Raw genomic sequence first — 20,687 nt, 5'->3', positions numbered from 1 at the left:
GCCAGGCTGCAGGGCGGGCACGCAGACCGGAGGACAGAGCCTGGGATGGGTCCTGACCGACGACCAGGCTGCAGCATGGGCACGCAGACCGGAGGACAGAGCCTGAGATGGGTCCTGACCGACGGCCAGGCTGCAGGGCGGGCACGCAGACCGGAGGACAGAGCCTGAGATGGGTCCTGACCGACGGCCAGGCTGCAGGGCGGGCACGCAGACCGGAGGACAGAGCCTGGGATGGGTCCTGACCGACGGCCAGGCTGCAGGGCGGGGACGCAGACCAGAGGACAGAGCCTGAGATGGGTCCTGACCGACAGCCAGGCTGCAGGGCGGGCACGCAGACCGGAGGGCAGAGCCTGAGATGGGTCCTGACCGACGGCCAGGCTGCAGCGCGGGCACGCAGACTGGAGGGCAGAGCCTGAGATGGGTCCTGACCGACGGCCAGGCTGCAGGGCAGGCACACAGACTGGAGGACAGAGCCTGAGATGGGTCCTGACCGACGGCCAGGCTGCAGCGCGGGCACGCAGACCGGAGGAGGGAGGTCGCCGCAGAGGCAGAGTCTGACAAGTGGGGGGCCCGATGCTGGAAAGCTTCGCATTTGAAGCTTCTCTTCACAAAATGCTTGGGAACAGATAAGTCTGGCTGGGACTAGGGGTGAAAAGTAGGCTAGTGCTGGCCAAAAAAAAAAAAAAGAAGAAGAAAGCTGACTCTGGCTGTGTTGTTGAAGGTTTTGAATGTCAGGGTACAGATCTATATACTCCATCTGTACTGTTAATTCAGCAGGCGATCAGAAGTTTCTGAGCACTGAGAAGTAAAGAAACATTACTGGAAGCGCACAAAGGGAAGCTAGCTTGTTCGTGGCAGCAGCATGTAAAACCCAACCGAGCCGAGAGGAACGAAGGAAGTCGGAATTCTGAGTACAGAACCTGAGAGCCTGACCCGGGGTGATGGCACTGGGAATGGAAAGGAGGGAAGAGCTGCAGAGTCAGGGTGGCAGGGAAAGGATGGAGACGTAAGCACGAGGGAAGAAGGGTCAGCCATCCTGAACTCTCAAGTGAACGGGAAAACGGTGGCCATTAGCGCAAAACATTCAAGGATGCGCTGACCGGAAGGGAAGATGAAACCTGACATGGAGAAATGGCGTGAGACGGTGAAATTCAGGAGACAGGCCGGCACTAGACCTGTATGTTTGGATCAAAAGGCGTACAAGTTCCAATCAAGCCTACTGCCACTTCCACAGTCTACAGGAGGGATCTGAGAAGACAGAAAGGACATCCTTCAGGTCTTATTTACACCAAAGGCCTAGAGCCTGCGATGAAAGAGAGGCTGAGATAATAAACTGCCGTAGAAACTGAGACAAACTGTTCGGAACAGTAAAGAACAGACTTCCTTGAAGAGAAAGGCTGTTAACAATGTTAAGAGAGTTTTTTTTTTTTTTTACACTTTTGGTGGGGATGGGAGGGTTGATGGCTGAAGACAAAAAGTTGAGAGCCCTGGAAGAACAGGAGACAGAGTAAGTACTCTGATCTGAAAGAGCGCAGGCCTCTGCAACAAGGTAACAGACTAGGGAGGGGGGAGGTGGGAAGGAGAGAGACCTCCAGAAAGAGTGCGTGGTCAGTGCGGGGGGGCTGCACTATCTCTGAATATACTAAACATCACTAAACTGTCGCGTGTTTTACATAAGGGTCAATCCTATGGTAGATCTGAAATGTATCTCGATAAAGTTGCTATACAAAAAAAGTGTGACCATGAATTACAGGAGCAGTGACACCTGACACCCTATTTGAAACTGTTTCCTATTCTGATTTAATTTTAATACAGGTTAGACTGGTCTCAGCGATACTATGAAGAATTAAAAGATGAACTAAAAAGAAATTAAAAGCCTGAATTCATGCCTGGGACATAGAAAAGGGGTCTCTCTACACCACCTGTTCCTTGAAAAGGTGACGCTGGTCACTGCTCCGTGAGTGTGGCGGTAAGTGCACAGAAATGCAGGAACTTTCCTGGTGGGCTGTGAGATGACGGGGAAGGAGTATGCCTCTTGCCCTCGTTCATCTCCCGCGGGAGACTTGAGTGGATCTCATTTGGATTAGGACAGTGGACATGTCCCCATGTGTGCGCACACGCATGCACACACCAGCACGCACACATGTACAAAGAGCTAGAAAATTTGGGAACTCGAGGTTTACATTAGCTTGCCATATGCATGCTGGGTTTTAACTGATATCTGGAGAATGGAGAAATCAGAAAACATAGTGGCCAGAAAAAAAGAACATGATAAAATATACATGGGGGGTGGTCATATTGATATTACATGTCTTAGTCAACAGTCTAGATTTCTCCTCCTCAACTTTTGAGCATGGTCCCACATTATCCCTCCTGCAGCTTTCATAGAAGTTGGCATAATCTTTAATGTTTTGGTCTTCAATAGGAATTCTGAACAATCCTTTCAGAATAGTCTCCTTCAAAACTTCAGAAACCATACCTGCTTTGAGGGCTTTTAGTTTCTTAAGTCAATTTCCTCGCTCACCAAGACTGTAGATTATATTCTAAAGAGGTTAATGAACCAAGCAATCTTCTGGGTCCTTCCACTGTGCTATCTGCCATCCAGCCAGGAAATACCATGGCGGAACCTTTGACTACTGGCATCTGTATGGCTTTGATGGGAAAATGGACAAGATGAGCCCAGTTCCCTTTGACTTTTAAGTAAATCCCTCGTAGGGAACCTAGCCTTTAGAAAGATTTTAGCATGTTTCATGAACTAGAGTGACTATTTAGTATCTAATGAAAATAGAGATATTAATTCGTTATTTCTATGAAATAATATCTTTTTCATACACCCAGATCTTCCATGGGATAGGAGAGAAAGACAAAAAGAGGAAAACTGGGTGAATAGAAAGGAAACAGCATGGGTGGTATATGTATGCAAGTAGGGGGGAAGAGGGAATAGACAGATGTGAAGGAGATGGGGGGGACTGAGAGAGACTGAAGGAAAGCAAAAAAGGAAGCTATGGGGAAGCGGGAGGGGGCGAGGGGTTGCAAGGAGGCAACGAGAACAGAGAAGCAGAGGGAAGCAGAAAAGACAGACGTATGGTGGGGAAAGAAGGAACCAGTAAACACACCAGAATTATGAAACACCCAACCCATTCCTCTAACTCTTCTTGGATCTTCAGCTTCCTCTTCTGCTCACACCAAAGACTTATTCTCGATGATGAATAAATCAGTGTTAAGTCACACTGGAAGTGGATGCTCAGCATATTTCCATACATACAAACACACAAACATAAAATATAACCAACTGTATCTAGTGACTGCTTTATATCGTTATGTAGCTAAGAAAACTGTAGCACTGAGCAGCACCTCCTAGGCAATGACAGTATAAACGTGACTCCCTCAGTCACCAGTACATGCAAATGTCATTTTTCCTCTCATTAAGAACACTATAACAAAAGATTTTCTTTCATAATCAGTTTAAAGAGGGAACAGAAACTATAATTACTTGAGGTGTCTAATTTTAATACACACCAAAATACTATTTCCCTAAGGCATATTCTGTTTTCTCCCATCAGTAATTTATAAAAAAGTTTTTTCTTCCACTTTTCCTTAGACTTAGATGAACGAGCTATTAGCAATGTACAGCTCCAACCCTCTGATCCCTTAATAAAAATGAAGGAGCAAACAAATGGTCTTTAATCCGTCTAGTTATATCCAATGAACAACAGATCATTCACCTGCCATTTGACACTGATGGAATATGCAGTGATCTTCCAAGGAAAAAAATTAGACCCTAAATATAAGCTGTCCTGATCCTTTCAGTTTCAATTTTTTAACAAGTAGATAAGTATGGATAAAGGTTATATGTGTGGATCCGTGTATGAACATTAGGCAGTTGGAAGGATTAAGCACAAACAGAAGTAGGACTACTGACAGGAATACTTCCCAGGAAAAATAAAATCGAGCAAAATGACAGTTTAACTGATTTTCATTATCAATTATACATTCAAAGTACATAAAGGATGAAGTACATACTAATCATTTATACCTTGCCTACTGGTCATTTCAACTGATCCCAAACCCTGTGCAGTTTAGACAGCTTTGTAGTTTAGAAAAAAAGATTATAAATAATTTGGTTCCCTTTAAATCAATCCCACTGGCATAATGGTAGGTTTTTAAATCAGCAATCAAATGGCTACCCACAAACTGATAAATCATCATCTGGTACTACAGCACACTATGTATCAGTTTCTAGCAGAACAAAATACTATAGTTATATACAACTGGGATATATTCTATTTCACTGCCTTCTGCAACAGCTGCTGATTCAAACTCTCAGCTGAAATGCCTGCTTAATCAGGATTTCAGCAAGAAAAGGATCACTTCCTATGAAAAGGTTTAACACATTCATTACTGTTTTTAAAAGAAACGGTTACCAACCTTGCTGGAGAGGCTGAGTGTTTGTACTGGGATTCTGACTAACTGGCTGGGTGGAGCTACTGGCTGTTGTGGCAGTAACAAGTCGGACATAATGAAACTTGCTTCCAGGCACTTGAATCTGCTGGACATTGGGAGCAGTTGCCAGAGGAATAATTGTCTTAAACTGTGATGTGCTCACGCCTCCAACAGTGATGGTCTGCACAGTTGATTTCACTGCCTATTAAACAATACAACATGGCTATCATTAATCTGGGATTTCACTTTCCTACTCCTTGGCACTTATGACAATTGCTCAATAAAAGAGTATGTTCCTGAATTTCATCAACAGCTGTTGAAAGGAATGACCTGTTCAAAGAGAAATGAATAGTAATGAAAACATCAGTGTAACCAAAATCAGTGAGTTCTACCTTCCATCTCTAGTAGTTAACTTCCTTGACAGTCCAGGTCAGATGAATTGCTATGAACAAACTACTGTGTAAATTACAAGCACTCACACAGTTCTGTTAATATCAGGTAAAATTTGTAAGAAAAAGATTACTTCAAAACTTTCAGAATTAAGCCTCATTTTCAACACAGAGGAAAAAAGGACACAGATATTTGGTTTTATTGCTACCCACCAAATTAACTATGGCAAATTTCATATTCACATGTCCTAAAGGAGAAAGAAATCAAAAGAAAAGCCTTCATTAAATCTAGCCAATTCTGGAAGGCATGTATATATATATAATATCCCACAGACACAACTGTACCCACTAGCCTATGGGCAGAAGGCCAAACTCAGTCCAAAATTACAACTATATTTTGGTTTGGTTTATCTGTATACATCTATTTATATCTAACAGTTAAATAACTATGTGGATTTGAATCTACCATTGAACTATTTCCTATCTGAACAACCCTTCCTCTTCTGTTCTTTTTTCTCTCCTTTTTTGCCTGATTTAGGGTTAAATGTTTTATTATTTATTTCCCTCATGGTAGTTTGTTATTTATATATATTATGTTACTATTTTTATATAGTATTACCCTAGAGATTACAATGTTCAGTGTTGGAATTAAATCAGTACTTTAAATAACACCTAGATAATGAAGGAACCACAGAACACTAACATCATTTATTCCTGCCCCATCTTTGTGTTACAGAAGTATGTAAATATTTTTAAATTCTCCATTTAATTGAAACTCTGTAAGATATTCATTTAAATATACCCACAATTTACCCTTTCCATCCTTCTATACTCTTTCTGTGCTTCCATTTGGGATTGTTTTCCTTCTGCCTAAAGAACTCACTTAAGGATTTCCTTAAGTACAGGTCTGCTGAGAAATTCTCTACCCTTTGTTTCTCAAAATGTTTAATCCTTTTTGCTTAATCTGTATCTTTTTTGCTGACAAACTCATCTACTGAATTCTTAACCTGAGTTTTAAGCTTTCAGTTTGAAAATACTCATCTAATCCTTTTTATGGCTTTTAATTCCCTGCTGGAGTTCTTCGTCTTGTTAAATTGCTGTTCAGTCACTGAGTTGTGTCCGACACTTTGCAACTCCATGGACTGCAGCACACCAGGCTTCCCTGTCCTTCTCTATCTCCTAGAGTTTGCTCAAACTCATGTCCATTTAGTCAGTGATGCCATCTAACCACCTCATCCACTGTCGCCCCCTTCTCCTCCTGCCTTCGATCTTTCCCAGCATCAGGGTCTTTTCCAATGAGTCAGTTCTTTGCATCAGGTGGCCAAAATACTGGAGCTTCAGCTTTAACATCAGTCCTTCCAATGAATGTTCAGGGTTGATTTCCTTTAGGACTGACTGGTTTGATCTCCCTGCTTTGTCCAAGGGACTCTCAAGACTTTTCTCTAGCATCCCAATTTTCAATTCTTCAGCACTCAGCCTTCTCTGTGGTCCAACCCTCATACCCACACATGACTACTGGAAAAATCACAGCTTTTGACTACACAGACCTTTGTTGGCAATGTGATGTCTCTGGTTTTTAATACGCTGCCTAGGGTTGTCATAGCTTTTAAATTCCTGAATGTATTATTCTTAGTTATTTAAAAATCCAATCTGATAATTATACTACCTATACCTGTTCCGAATATTTTGGTTTGGTTGCCTGATAAGCTTAATGATTTCTGACTAGGTACCAGGCATTGTTTATGAAAAATTAAGTGAATAATTTGAGGCTCAGAATGTTTTTATTTTCCTCTAGAAAGCATTCACGTCAGCTTCTGGCAGGCAGTTAAAAGTAGGGGCAGGTTCACTCCTCCCCCAAGTAGGCTCCAGGGTTTACCTAGCTTCCTTCTCCTTGCTGGGGCCTGAACCCAAAGTTTTGTCCTTGAGGTCTGTAAGACTGAAGGTCTGTTCAGCTCCTCAACTCTCTGGGACCACGCTCTGCTTTTCTTCTCAGTCTCTCGGCCACACCTCAAAATGCCCTAAGGGAAAGGGTCACACTGAACACCAGGCGACTTCTCTAGGCTTCCCTTGACTCCAAGATGGTGACCTCTAAGGTCCTGGGTCCCTTGGTGGCTCTCCAATGCCTTCAAACACATTTTTAAAATACGTTCTTTTTTAGTTGTTCTTGGTGGGATGGTGGGTCTTCACAAGCTAGTTTTGTATAGTCAAAAACAGAAAATCCAGACTTAATTTTAATCTTGGTTCCAACATTTCCTAGGTGAGTGACCTTAGGCAAGTAACAGCTTCTGTGAGCTAAGTTTCCTTATTTGAAAATCTTAAAATGGCACCTTTCACATAGGATTGTTATAAGGATTAACTGAGCTAAATTATATAAGGTGCAAACATTAACTAATCACATATTATTGATATAACACTAAAAAAATGTGAGCTGCTATTTGTATTATCATTATACCTGTTATAGATGGAGAAACTGAAGCTCAGATAGATTTAGTTAACTTCCTCAAGTTCACATAGCTAAGAGCAGCTGAGTTAGGGTTTGAACCAGAGCCAACTCTGAAGCCCATTTTCTTAAGTTAGACATTGTAATGCCTCCTACAGTAGATATTTGGGCTTCCCTGGTGGCTCAGATGGTAAAGAATCCACCTGCAATGTGGGAGAACAGGGTTCAATCCCTGGGTCGGGAAGATCCTCTGGAGAAGGAAATGGCAATCCACTCCAGTATTCTTGCCTGGAGAATCCTATGCACAGAGGAGCCTCCTGGCAGGCTACAATCCATGCAGACTGTAAGTCGGACATGACTTAGCAACTAAATCACCACCACAGAATACTGAATAGAAGTATAAATAGCATTTTAAAAAACTTTTTAATTTTGAAATAATTTTAGATTTCACAAGAAACTGCAAAACTACTACAAAGTTCCCATATACACTTTCCCCTCCCCCCCCAAAAAATCTCATATAACCATAGGACATTATCAAAACCAGGAAATTGACATTTTGTATAATATGATCAACTAAACCACAGAACAGACCTTATTCAGATTTCACCAGTTTTTATGCACTTTTTTGGATGTACACTGAAGGCTGTATAAATTCATGTAACCTACATCACCATCAAGATACAAAATTTTCCCATCACCACAAAGAGACTCTACTGCACTTCCCTCTACAGTCACAGCCCTAATTCCTGGCAACCACTGATTAAATTGCATTTTTTAACACCTAAAATAAACTAACATATCAAAGCTACTAATTTTGTAAATGACAGAAGCATCTGAATACTACACTTAACTGCTTTAAGAATTCACAAGTTGGTACCTTCCTTGGAGTAGCCTGAGAAACTCCATGTGAATGCATGTCTCTCTGAACATACCACATTAGCAGAAAAATAGTTCACGTACATTCAGTAAAAATCTTCAGTTATTGCTGTTCCTGATTAACACCACTGACAGCTGGGTTAAAAAGCAAATATCTTAATTTATATTCAAACTAGTTACATTTAACATGTATCAGTGGTTGTCCTGAAAAACATGGACTTGACATTTTTTTATTTGTACTATTTTAAGCCATTTTTATTTAAATATTAATAATTATATAGGGATAGATTTCTTTATTGTTTTCTAATTAGCAAATACCAGAAGTCCTTGCTTAATTGAAGATTTACCTTAAAGGGAAAAAAAAGGAATAATAAAATATTCTTCTTGTTCTATAAATGAAGATTCTTATTTAGTGAAGTTGGAGATAGAGGCTCAATCAACATCCAAACCCTGAATTTGTGGGGCTCCATATAAATATGTTAGCTATTTTGAGGGGGAGGAGTACACTTTGAAATTTGATTCTGTTTGTAAACACAGGTTAGAAACAAACGTTTGGACATAAGAGTTTTGGTTCCAGTTTGCCTCAATCTTGCGTATACTGTCAAGCAACCTAATGCTTCTTTATACCTTTGTCTCTACCTGTGCAGGGGAGAACGTTACCACTGAATGAAATTCTTATACTGCTTTGGGACACCTGCACAAATCTCACCATTTTGAACAGATATTAAGATGCTATTTGTTTAATCGACTGCAAAATCAGAATAATACTTTCCTCAGTGCTGGTTAGGTACCACTTACTAAAATTTGTTCTTTAAACTTGTTGTTCTTTAAATATGAGCTCTTCAAGATCAGGCAGTACATGAAACAATCTACTTTTGTCACATTAATTATGAAGTCCTGAGGTAAACAAAGTTAGACAAACGCCTTTGCTATGGAAATTCTTAGAGTCTTCAATATGCCAAGGAGCATGACAGATCTCCTAGACTGGTATGGTGTAGGTTTCCCAAACTTAACTAAAAACTGCCAAGACCAATGTCAAGGAGCTTACCACCTCCTATGTTTTCTTCTAAGAGTTTTATACTTTCAGGTCTTACATACAACTTTTAATCCACTTTGAGTTAAATTTTGTGTGTGGTTTAGTTTCATTCTTCTGCATGTGGCTGTTCAGGTTTCTCAATACCAACCATATATTCTTTGCTCCTTTCTTACAAATTAATTGATCACATACATGTGAGTTTATCTCTCGGCTCTCTATTCTGTCCATTGATCAATTTCTCTGTGTTTATATCAATACCACACTGTTTTGACTATTACAGTTTTATAATATAGTTTGAAATCAGGAATTTATAGGGTTCCATCTTAATACGCTTTTTAGAAATTTGTGACAGAATGTTTATAGACCTTATCATCATGGAAAAACTATGTTTATATTATCCTAATTTCCAAACTTTGGTTACTAAAATAAACCTACCAATTTGAAAGCTTAAAAAATGCTTTCAAGCTGTAAGAGACAAATAAGAAAATGAGAAAGGATAGATAGTACAAATGTTACATGACTAAAGACAGAGTCAAACCTTGGGATGGATACGACAACTTTTGGCACTGATGTACTGACTGTGAAATATTACGAAAAAGATGTAAGTGTTCATTTGCCAATTTTCCATGGATATTAACCTAATTTATGCTTTATTCACAGTTACAGTGACAAAGATAAGATAAATGTGATGTGTTAGAATCTATGGGCGCATTCAAGGAAAGGGTCAAATGATCGTATCAGGCAAGTTTAGACAATGTGCTTTAGGAGGCAGCAGTCTTATAAAAACCAGAAAGCAGGGAATTTCCTTGTGGTTCAGTGTTTAGGACTCTATGCTTCCACCCTAGGTGTTGCAGCTATTTTTAAATTTTATGCCTCAAAAGACACTGTCAACAGAGTAAAATGGTAACTCACAGAACAGCAGAAACTCGCAAATCATATGTCTAATGGGGGACTGAGATCCAGAATATAGAGGGAACTTATAAAATGCAAATGAATCAATTCAAAAATGGGCCAAGAATTTGAATATACATTTCTAAGTATCATCACCTGGTTGTTCAGACGGTAAAGAATTAGCCTGCAGTGCAGAAAAACCTGGGGTCAATCCCTGGATCAGGAAAATCCCCTGGAGAAGGAAATGGCACACCACTCTGGTATTTCTGCCTGGGAAACCCCATGGACAGAGGAGCTTGGTAGGCTACGGTCCATGGGATCACAAGAGTTGAACACAATTTAGTGACTAAACCATCAGGGCATCATCAACTCAGTGGACGTGAGTTTGAGCAAACTCCAGGAGATAGTGAAAGGCAGCGAAGCCTGGCGTGCTGCAGTCCATGACGCTGCAAAGAGCTGGACACGACTGAGAGAATGAACAACAAAGAAGATATATAATGACTAATAAATACATGAAAAAATACTTGAACATCACTAATCATTGGTGAAAGATGAAAACTCCAATGATATACCACCTCACGTACACTAGGATGGCTACTATCAGAAAAACAGTGCTGGCATGAATACAAAGACATGAAAACCCTTGTGCATTGTTGGTGGGAATGTGAAACAGAACAGTTATTGTGGGAAACAGCATGGTAGTTCCTCAAAACACTAAACATAGCATTACCATATGATCCAGAAATTCAGTTTCTGGGTATACACTCAAAAGAATCAAAAGCAGTACATCAATATGAATCAGCCACAGGTATACACGTGTCCCCTCCCTCTTGGACCCAGCCACAGGTATACACGTGTCCCCTCCCTCTTGGACCTCCTTCCCAGCTCCCACCATCCTGCCCCTCTAGGTTGTTACAGAGTCCCTGCTTGAGTTCCCTGAGCCATACCGCAAATTTCCATTGGCTATCTATTTTACATGTGGTAGTGTATATGCTTCCATCTTCTTTCTCCATTTGTCCCACCCCTTCCACCTCCCCCATGTCCATAGCTCTGTTCTCTATGTCTGCATCCCACTGAAACTGAAAGTGAAAGTCTCTCAGTCATGTCTGACTCTTTGCAACCCCATGGAGTTAGTCCATGGAATTCTCCAGGCCAGAACACTGGAGTGGGTAGCCTTTCCCTTCTCCAAGGGATCTTCCCAACCCAGGGATCGAACCCGGGTCTCTTGCATTGCAGGTGGATTCTTTACCAGCTGAGCCACAAGAGAAGCCCAAGGAATACTAGAGTGGGTAGTCTATCCCTTCTCCAGCAGATCTTCCCAACCCAGGAATCGAACCAGGGTCTCCTGTATTGCAGGTGGATTCTTTACCAGTTGAGCTACCAGGGAATTATAATATATATAATTATAGTTATGTTGCCCTGCAAATAGATTCATCAGTACCATCTTACTAGATTCCATATATACACATTAATATATGATACTTGTTTTTCTCTTTTTTACTTCACTCTGTATAACAGGCTCTAGGTTCATACACCTCATTAGAAATGACTCAATTATCCTTCAGTTAAAATTTTTTTTTTAATTCAATAAAAAAAAGGACCACGTTATTAGAGAGATTTTAAAGAAATGAATTCAAAGCAGGGTCTCCAAGAGATATTTGTACACCTATGTTCATAGTAACATTAATCACAAGAGCTAAAATATGGAAACAATCCAAGTGTCCCTCCACAAATGAATATACATACAATGGAGTGTTCATTATCCAGCCTTAAAAAGGCAGGAAATTCTGACTGGTCAACTTTGAGGACACCATGCTAAGTTAAATAAGCCAGTAACAAATAAAGGACAAATGATCTATCATCTCAGTTTTATGAAGCAGGGTAGCCAAAATCCCAGTGACAGAAAATAGATTAGTGGCTATCAAGGGCTATGGAGAGGGAAGAATGGGTACAGAGCCTCAGTTTTCCAAGATGGAAAGTGCTCTGGAGATGGATGGTGGAGAAGACTGCACAACAATATGAATGGACTTAATATCACTGAACTCAACACCTAAAAATATATACGAAGATGGCATATTTTATGCTGTGTGTATTTTACCACAATATAAAAATTAGATGCCCATCTTGCAAGATGTGTTATATAAATCAGTCAGGATCAAACTGGTAGACAGGTGAATATAAATGTAACCATTCCATCATGCTTAAAAAACAAGAACAAATCTATTTGTTCTTGTGCTTAATTTGTAATAAAATATTATATAGAAAATAATTACGTAAAACCAGATAATAATTTTTTAATGGATAAATAAAAATACTGGGAGTAAGGAAGACTTACCTAAGCATAGATCAAAAACTCAAAATTCACAACTGAAGACACCATTTTGACAAATTTAATGTGCAAAATGTCTGGCAAGAATAAAAAGATGAAACCAACTGAGAAAAGGTTTTGTAACCACATTGAGAACAAAGGAGTACTTTACATAATATGCTATGAGCTTGTTTTAGTTCCTAAACAAACAAAAAAGACAAACCACCCAAAGAGCATCGGAGTTCAGAGGAAGAGTCCAGAAGACACACAAGAATGAAGAATTTTTTAAAATACAAATCTCAATATTTGAGATCTTGAAATCAGTTACGTTGGCAAACTAAAAATGACTGATAAACAAGAGAGCACAGAAGTAGACCCATACAAATAGAGCCAACTGACCTCTGACTAAGGAACCAAGGCAATTCAATGGAGAAAGGATATTTTCAACAAATGATGCTGGGACAACAGGACGTCCACACACAAAAAGTGAATTTCAACACAGATCTGATATTTTTCACATATTGGATCACAGACCTAAAACTATAAAACTAAACTACAAAGCTCCTAGAAGATAACAGGAGAAAAGTTAGGTTACCCTGGGTTTGGTGATGGCTTTTTAGATACAATAGCAAAAGTACAATCCATGAAAGAAAAAACTGATGAGTCAAACTTCATTAAAACTGAAATTTCTGCTCTGTAAAAGACAGTTAAAAAATAAAAAGACAAACCGAAGACTGGAAGAAAATACCTATAAAACACATGCTAAGCTCTAAAGATATAGGAGTCATCTGAGTTGTATTCCAGAAAGTCTCAAAACTAAATGGCACCACAGCGATGCAACCAGCAAACTCCAGGCTATGAAAAATATAGGATGTAAACAACTTGATTTTTTTTTTAAAGGGCAAGAGGAAAAAAGGAAGATGAGGAAAATAAGAGAAACAGCAATCATTCACAAACTTTTCTGAATCCCAAGTTCAAGCACAGTGTAAAAATTTAGGTGCCTGCGGAAATGTGAATTAACTAGGTATTTAATGGCATTAATGGAATGTGAATAAGTTAAAAGAAAAAGTGTCCCTATCTTTTATATATATAACAAAATACCTACAGATAAAATGACATGATTGACTTTTTTAAAAAGTGGGAAGTGTTATAGATGATAACATAATAGTGGACAATTCCAAAGTTGGATGAAGGGTACACAGGGGTTAATTATACTATTCTAACTTTTTAGCATATTATAAATTTCCATAGTAAAAAAGTTTTTAATAATATTGCAACAGGACCCCACAGGCATTCAAACATCACTAATTATAAAAGCATAAAAACAAAACCAACATAGTAACATAGAAAAGAAATTCTCTGCTAATGGGTGCTGATATGAGAAACATTTATCTAGAAAGTAACTCAGGCAATTGAATTAATGGTACTAGAACCTGCAGTCACCCTAACTCTTAAATCAATCTTGAAACAATCTATGTTAAAGTTTATCAGGAAAACAGATCCCCTTCACTTCAAACTGTACTCACAGGACCATCCCCAACTCATTTAAGAGACTCAGAGCAAAAGCAGAAGCTATCAGCTTCTGAAACCTGTGCCAAAACTGTTCTCTCAACTTCCCAATAACGTCATTGCTCATATCACTTCTTACCTGGATGTATGTAAAACAAATTCAAAATCAGCTCATGATTCATCTCTACCTGCTTTGACTCCACCACACAAACACTGCCTAAGTAATTAGAGACATTTTATAAGTCTCCATTCAATGACAAAATTAAGTCTAAATTTGCTTGGTTTTGAAAATTATCCAAAATCTAACCCTATCCTTACATGTTCTCCACTGCCTGCAAAGGATTACTAATTCCAATCAGAGTAGCTATCTTACTACTCTGTATGCATGTACCCTCACAGGTATACATATTTATACGTTATAAGTATTTTTACCTCCAATCTTTCACTCTTGTGGCTGACATCCACTCCAATTCTACCCATTAAAAAAATCTTAGCTCAGGGATGCCTTCTCTGATCATCCCAACTGCAGCTGAATCCTCTTATATAGGAGCTCATGTCATCACTTGAGCTTTTGTAATTTTATATTTTTGTATATCATTTAAAGCCATTTCTGTCACACTCCCTCCTGCACCTCCACAGACTTTAGGTTCCACATGTCTATTTTTGTTCTATTACCCCAAAATGTACAGCCCCTAACACAGAAGGTATTGCTGAGTGGAAAATGAAGGAATGCCAGGACTTCTTTTTCTTTTCTCTTTAGTTTCACCTCACCTTGCCTATACACACAACTTAGCACCTATTTCATTGTTCATTATTATTTTACATGCATTCAATTTTGTCTGACCGACCACCGTAAGCTCTTCCATAGTTTCCACAGCTTCAGTACCCAGCACACACTGACCTACTGATAGCCATTCATTAACAGGAAGGAAACAGTGACTGTCTGTCTATTTACTGGCTGCACCATGCAGCATGTGGGGTCTTAGTTCCCTGACCAGGAATTCAACCTGTACGTACCCCCTGCCCTGGAAGTGCAGAGACTTGACCACTGGACTGCCAGGGAAGTCTCCAAGAGTGACTCTTAGTAACAGGAAATCTTCATTATTGTTCAAGCTTTCCAGTTTCTTGCCTAATTAATGTCAATTTGTTAATATAGCACTACTTACTCTATATATGGACAATTATGCTATAGAACTGCTTACTGCTAACCAAAATCCATCTTCTCTTCTGCTTCCTAGGCATACAATCAGGTTACATTTCCTAGGCTCCCTTGCAGTCAAGGTAAGGCCACAAGACTTTTAACTAGTGAAGTGAAAAATGCACCATGCATCTGGTCTGGTCCATAAAGCCTACCAACATGTACCTTTTCCCTGTTCCAGTTGGCTGGAATGGAGATAACCTTCAGGGAGACTGAGCACATCATTCAGTTTACTGTAATTTCTAGCCCATTATAAATATTAGCATTTAAAAAATAAAGCTGTCACATTACTTTTTAAAATGTATTCAATGGAATCAAAACATAGTGATTTGATACTCATCAGTATCTATTATATTTTTTAAAATATAAATAAAGAACTCTTCAGCAGTCAGAAATTTACATTATTCCATTTTCTCTATGAACTTGTGTTTGAATTCCATATCCTCTAAAAATTTTATTCTAGTGTAACATTTTTATCCTTGAAATTCTTTTATCATAATTCTCTGAAACAAAAAGATGTGTATAAACGGAAAATTTAAAAACATTTTGTTATCACCCTGATGTTGGAGAGGGGAATGGCAACCCACTCCAGTATTCTTGCCTGGAGAATCCCATGAACAGAGAAGCCTGGTGAGATACAGTCCATGGGGTTGTAAAGAGTCAGACATGACTGAGCACACACATTACCCTTTATGTAAAACTCCATGTGTTAAATAATTTTGTCTTGACTGAGTTCATAATACAGTTATTGTATACATTGAAAACAACAAATACATTACAAATTGTGATCATTACAATAAAAAAATTTAATTGGAATGCATCGTGCTCCATAAGATGATGGGATTCATTTTAAAAGATTATTTCCTGTATCCATAAATGTATATTATATATCACTAGAGTGAGAGTTCAGCGTCAATTCTATTTCTATTTTTAAGTAAACACTGAAAAACATTATTTTCATAAATCTATATATATGAACAGAAAGATATTTAACGTATAATAATATACATTAATACTTAGAATTCCTTCTGAGTTTTACACCCAAAATCATTGTATTCTACCATCAAAAATTATTTCTAATGATTTATAAACTTACTTATGTCCTCCTTCAATTTAGTAGGGTAAAAAACTGGAAACTATCTGAACTACTAGCAAAATAATCTTTAATAATCTGCAGTCATTTGTTTATCAGTTTCTAGGAAATATGACCAAAACCTACCACATGACAGGTGCACTGTTTACCGTAATATATTCAGAAATAGGAAAAGACATTTTTTTAGTTATTAACTTCTTATGGTGGTGATAATGTTCTTTATCTTAACAATTTTTTTGTTGTATAGATGTATACATTTTAGCTGAAAACATCCGAATGTTTAAGATTTGCATATTTGTACCTTTAAGATTTGCATATTTCAGTAAATGTGAGTTTTTCCTCAAAACGAAAAAGAAAACCCTCTAAACAAACAGAAAATTCTAGTTAATGGTATGCTTGGAATATGGGGCGAGAAGTATACTGAATATGTGCAATTTACTTTGAAATGCATTTTAAAAATAAGATGATTACTGGAGAGCAGGATGCGTTAAATAAACGATAAAGCAACTATAGTAAAATGTTGAATCTAGAGTTTAATTATAGAAGCTTTACAGAATTCTACCCAAGCTAGAAGACTCAGAAGTAGAAAGGGTTCAAGAAGTTGTACTGGTCATAGATTTCAGAGGAATAAGAAACTTTTCATTTGTACACAGCTTATGCTGTGAAATTCCTCCCCTGGGACTGAAGTACATTCTGCATCCTAAATGGCTATGTGATGATTCAATTACCAACAGATCTTCCCTGTTTGCCAAATAAGGCCCAAAAAGAGGAGCACTCCCCTGGGTAGGAGAGAAAAACTGACAAGAGTGTGAATAAGGTAGATTCAAGGATGTCCAGGATAATTTCCATAGACTTTTAAAGGTAAAGAGCAGGATATTTTGAAAATGTATTTGTGCTCATTATAAAGATAGGGGGAAAAAAAAAAGAACCCATCAACATCAGGTAAAGGGTGACCAGGCCTTACATTTTAAGAGTATTTACTTACTCTAAGACCAAATTAGTGAGAAAGAAATGGTTTTGAGGTTTCTAACCCTTGTTTCTTTGATTCAATTTTCCAGGACACAAACTCTACAAATATTTACATTTTCTGAACTTCAGGTATCCAAAAATTTAACTGTCCTGAAGTCTTTCTAATCAGGTTTCCTAAGAATCAACAACCCAGCTTCAGTGCTGGGCTAAGTTATTCACCTTTCATAGAATAGTTTCCCCATTCTGGATGTATAAGCTTTTATTTTTTTTTTTTTAAAAAAGGCCCAGATGGCATTCTAAAATGAAAGCCAGACTTAAAGATAACCTGAATGCTGCAACCATCAGATAAGGACTTTAAAATAACTATGATCAAAATGTTAACAGGCCTAGTGGGAAAGGAAAACAACACACAATGAACAGAGGGGAGTGTCAGTAGAGAGACGGAAACTATAAAAAAGAGCCAAATGGAAATGATAAAAAGATGATAAACACAATTATCAGGGATGAAGAAGTCCTTCAGTGGGCCCTTAAGTAGATTCCACACAACTGAGGAAAGAATTAATTAATCTGAAGACAGGTCAATAGAAATGACCCAAGTGAAACAAAGAAAAAGCGGGAGGGAGCAGAACAGAGCATCCAAGAGCTTCCGAACGATCTCAGTCTAGCACTTTGGAAAACGGAGTCCTAGAATGAAGAGAAAGAAAGAATGAGGCAGAAAAAAGGTTTGAAGAGATATGGTCCAAAGTTTTCCAAAAATAAAAGACAATCAATCAGAGGTCCAAGAAGCTTTAAAATGGCACTTTTGGCGTAGTGATAAAGAACCCACCTGCCAATGCAAGAGAAGTAAGTAACGCAGGTTTGATCCCTGGGTCGGGAAGATGCCCTGGAGAAGGGAATGGCAACCCACTCCAGTATTCTTGCCTGGAGAATCCCAGGATTCATGGACATAGGAGCCTGGTGGGTTACAGTCCATGGGATCGCAGAGTTGAACATGACTGAAATGACTTAGCATGCATGCATGCACTTTAAAAAGAAAAGAACAGAAACAAAACACACATCTGGACACATAATAGGTCCCCGCTTCCAGGCTCCATGGCATAAAGGGCAGAAGCACAGTCCGCCCTCAAGGGAAACAGTGCCATCAGAAGAGTCAGGTATCTGTTAGAGAAAAAGATAAAGGGATCTTCGGTGAAGAGGTTGAGGGTTTAGGGGATTATTTTGCTTATAAACCCCATATGGGGGGAGGGTTTCAAGAGTTGGGGGTGGGTAGTGGGTAAGGAGGCAGAAGATACTGACGACTTCAAGGAGATCAGATGTGGGAAAGGAAAGGTAATCGAGGAGTCTGGCTCTTTTGATGATAGCCAGTACCACATAAACAGGAATAAATACTGAGAGAAGTCCTGGCAGATTCAAGGACAGTGATGGTCAGATTGTGAGTGCTAACAGGGAAGGAAGGATGGGTGTTTGAGGTTTCTTTTGACCACTTTCGATTAACAGGAGCAAGGACATCTTCAGCAAATCCTGATTTTTCAGTCTTTTTCTTAATTGACTGATTTGTTTTAACATCTGAAATTTGAGACCATCTTCCCTTCCCACTTTTTTAAGTTTCTCATTCTACCTCTCTTATTCCTTCTCTTCCATTGGCTTCTTTTCTTCTACCCACTCTTAATATTCTGTGGTTCAGTCCTGCCTTTCTTTTCACTCCACACACAACATCATGCTCCCTGGCTGACTGCATCCATATGCCCAGTTTTAGCCACTACCTATATTCAGCTTCCTAATGGACATCCTCCTTTAGACAGGCAGTGGGCACTTCAATGACAAACAGCTCCAAGAGCTAAACATTATCTTTTTGCCCAAACCGGCTATTCCTTCCTCTCTAGGATAAAGGGATAAGGGAGTTCTCTCCTGTTTTAAAATGTGGCTCTAGTGCAACCTTCAAAGCTGAGAACGACAAATGATAAACTCCCCTATTCTCTAAAAAAAACCAAACCATTCATGCCACAGTGAGTTGCTAAAAGACAGTACCCCTATTATCCACCTGCTGCCTATCGAAAATGAAACAAAACAGACTAGAAACAGAAGTGAATTCATAAACATAGATAACATTAGAGCTTTACATCTTAGTGAGAACAAGGGCAGGGGTTCCCCCAGAAAATCTCTGGGACAGATTAGGAAACTTGTCATCTCAATCTTTGGCTGGTGATATACTGGGATAAAGGAACTCTTAAGCCCATTTGGGTCTAGCCATAAGAAGGACCTGACATACATCCCCAGGAATTTAGGCCTTATGTGAACATGGGTCCCAGCCTGTAAAAAGCAAGAGGTTAGATGGAGGGACTTTCCTGGTGGTACAGTAGATAAGAATCCGCCTGCCAGTGCAGGGGATATGGGTTTGATCCCTGGTCCGGGAAGATCCCTCACGCCTCAGCGCAACTAAGCCCAAAAGCCACAACTACTGAGCCCATGAACTCCAACTACCTGTGTGCCCAAAGTCTGTGCTCTGCAACAAGAGAAGCCACGGCAGTGAGAAGTCCACTTACCGCGGTGAAGAATAGTCTCCACTCACCATAGCTAGAGAAAGCTTGCGAGCACAGCCAAAAGTAAAATCAATCAATAAGTAAGTAATTTTAAAAAAAGAGGTTGGAAGGAGCATCAAAACAGCAGAGCAAGGACACAGAGGACCACCGTTAGAGGAGCTACGCTTCCACCACCGGGTTCTATAGGTTTCCCATTCACCAACGAGATGCTGTGGAAGGATAAAGCATTTGCTAGGCCAGAGACACGTGCCATCTTGAGGAAGGATACTCAGCAGTAACAGGCTGTAGGTGGACTACAGGAGGAAGAGAGCGCGAGAAGACTGCCAAAGGCAGTTGGGGCGTGCTCCAGACAGGAACCTGGGCAACACGGGCACACCGTGGGGCCTGCAGAAACCATGCTGAACGCTCAACTCGAAAGGCCACACTTGGACACCTGCCACGCAGAGGGTACCGGCAGCTGGACGACAACAGGCCCAGTCACGCAAAACTTTGTCCTTTCTCCTCTAATCTTCCTGCCAATCAGAAGCCAAATGCAGAAAGAGGGAGGAAGCGAAAGAGTGAAGTAACACACAGTACCCCTCCACTGCACGGACCCCGAGCCATGACTGGGTGTAAGTTACCTCATCCAACTGGATGTAAGGTTTGGAGTAGACTTTTCACACCTTTGAGTTTAACCATCCCAATAAGGCTCATTCTTACAGTAAAAATGGCGTCTTGTCAAAGAGGCAGGGAAGGAAGATTCAACAGGGCTAAAGTCAAGGATAAAAGGAAAATAGAGCAAGCTCTTACTTGTATGCTATCAGATACAGCCCATATACCAGTCCACAGTGCCACCACCTACTCTTCTTACTCAAGTTAGGAATCTAGGAGTCATCCCCCAGAGTGTCCCTCTTCTGAACACCCTGGCCATCATGTCTTAAACACATCTCTTCTCCCTGGCCCTTGAGCTACTAATCTAGCTCGAATCTGAAGTAATTTAATAATCTAATTTAATG

At 39.6% G+C, this 20,687-nt stretch overlaps 1 protein-coding gene across 7 annotated transcripts in view; it reads right to left on the bottom strand.

Annotated features, from left to right (window-relative positions):
* The window catches only part of LIN54 (lin-54 DREAM MuvB core complex component), a 61,890-nt gene that overhangs the window by 13,015 nt on the left and 28,188 nt on the right, over window positions 1-20,687 (bottom strand). For 6 of the 7 annotated variants that reach the window (XM_065914243.1, XM_065914248.1, XM_065914242.1 and 3 more), the window contains exon 5: window positions 4,429-4,645. The exons of the other annotated variant lie outside the window; for it this stretch is intronic. In XM_065914243.1, coding sequence (XP_065770315.1) covers window positions 4,429-4,645 — 217 coding nt within the window. The remainder of the gene's footprint in view (window positions 1-4,428; window positions 4,646-20,687) is intronic. 7 annotated transcript variants of the gene reach the window in all.

The sequence above is a fragment of the Muntiacus reevesi genome, chromosome 22 (genome assembly GCF_963930625.1).
Source record: "Muntiacus reevesi chromosome 22, mMunRee1.1, whole genome shotgun sequence".
NCBI lineage: Eukaryota > Metazoa > Chordata > Mammalia > Artiodactyla > Cervidae > Muntiacus > Muntiacus reevesi.
Note: the sequence above shows the minus strand (reverse complement) of the source record. Positions and strands in the feature narration are given on the sequence as shown.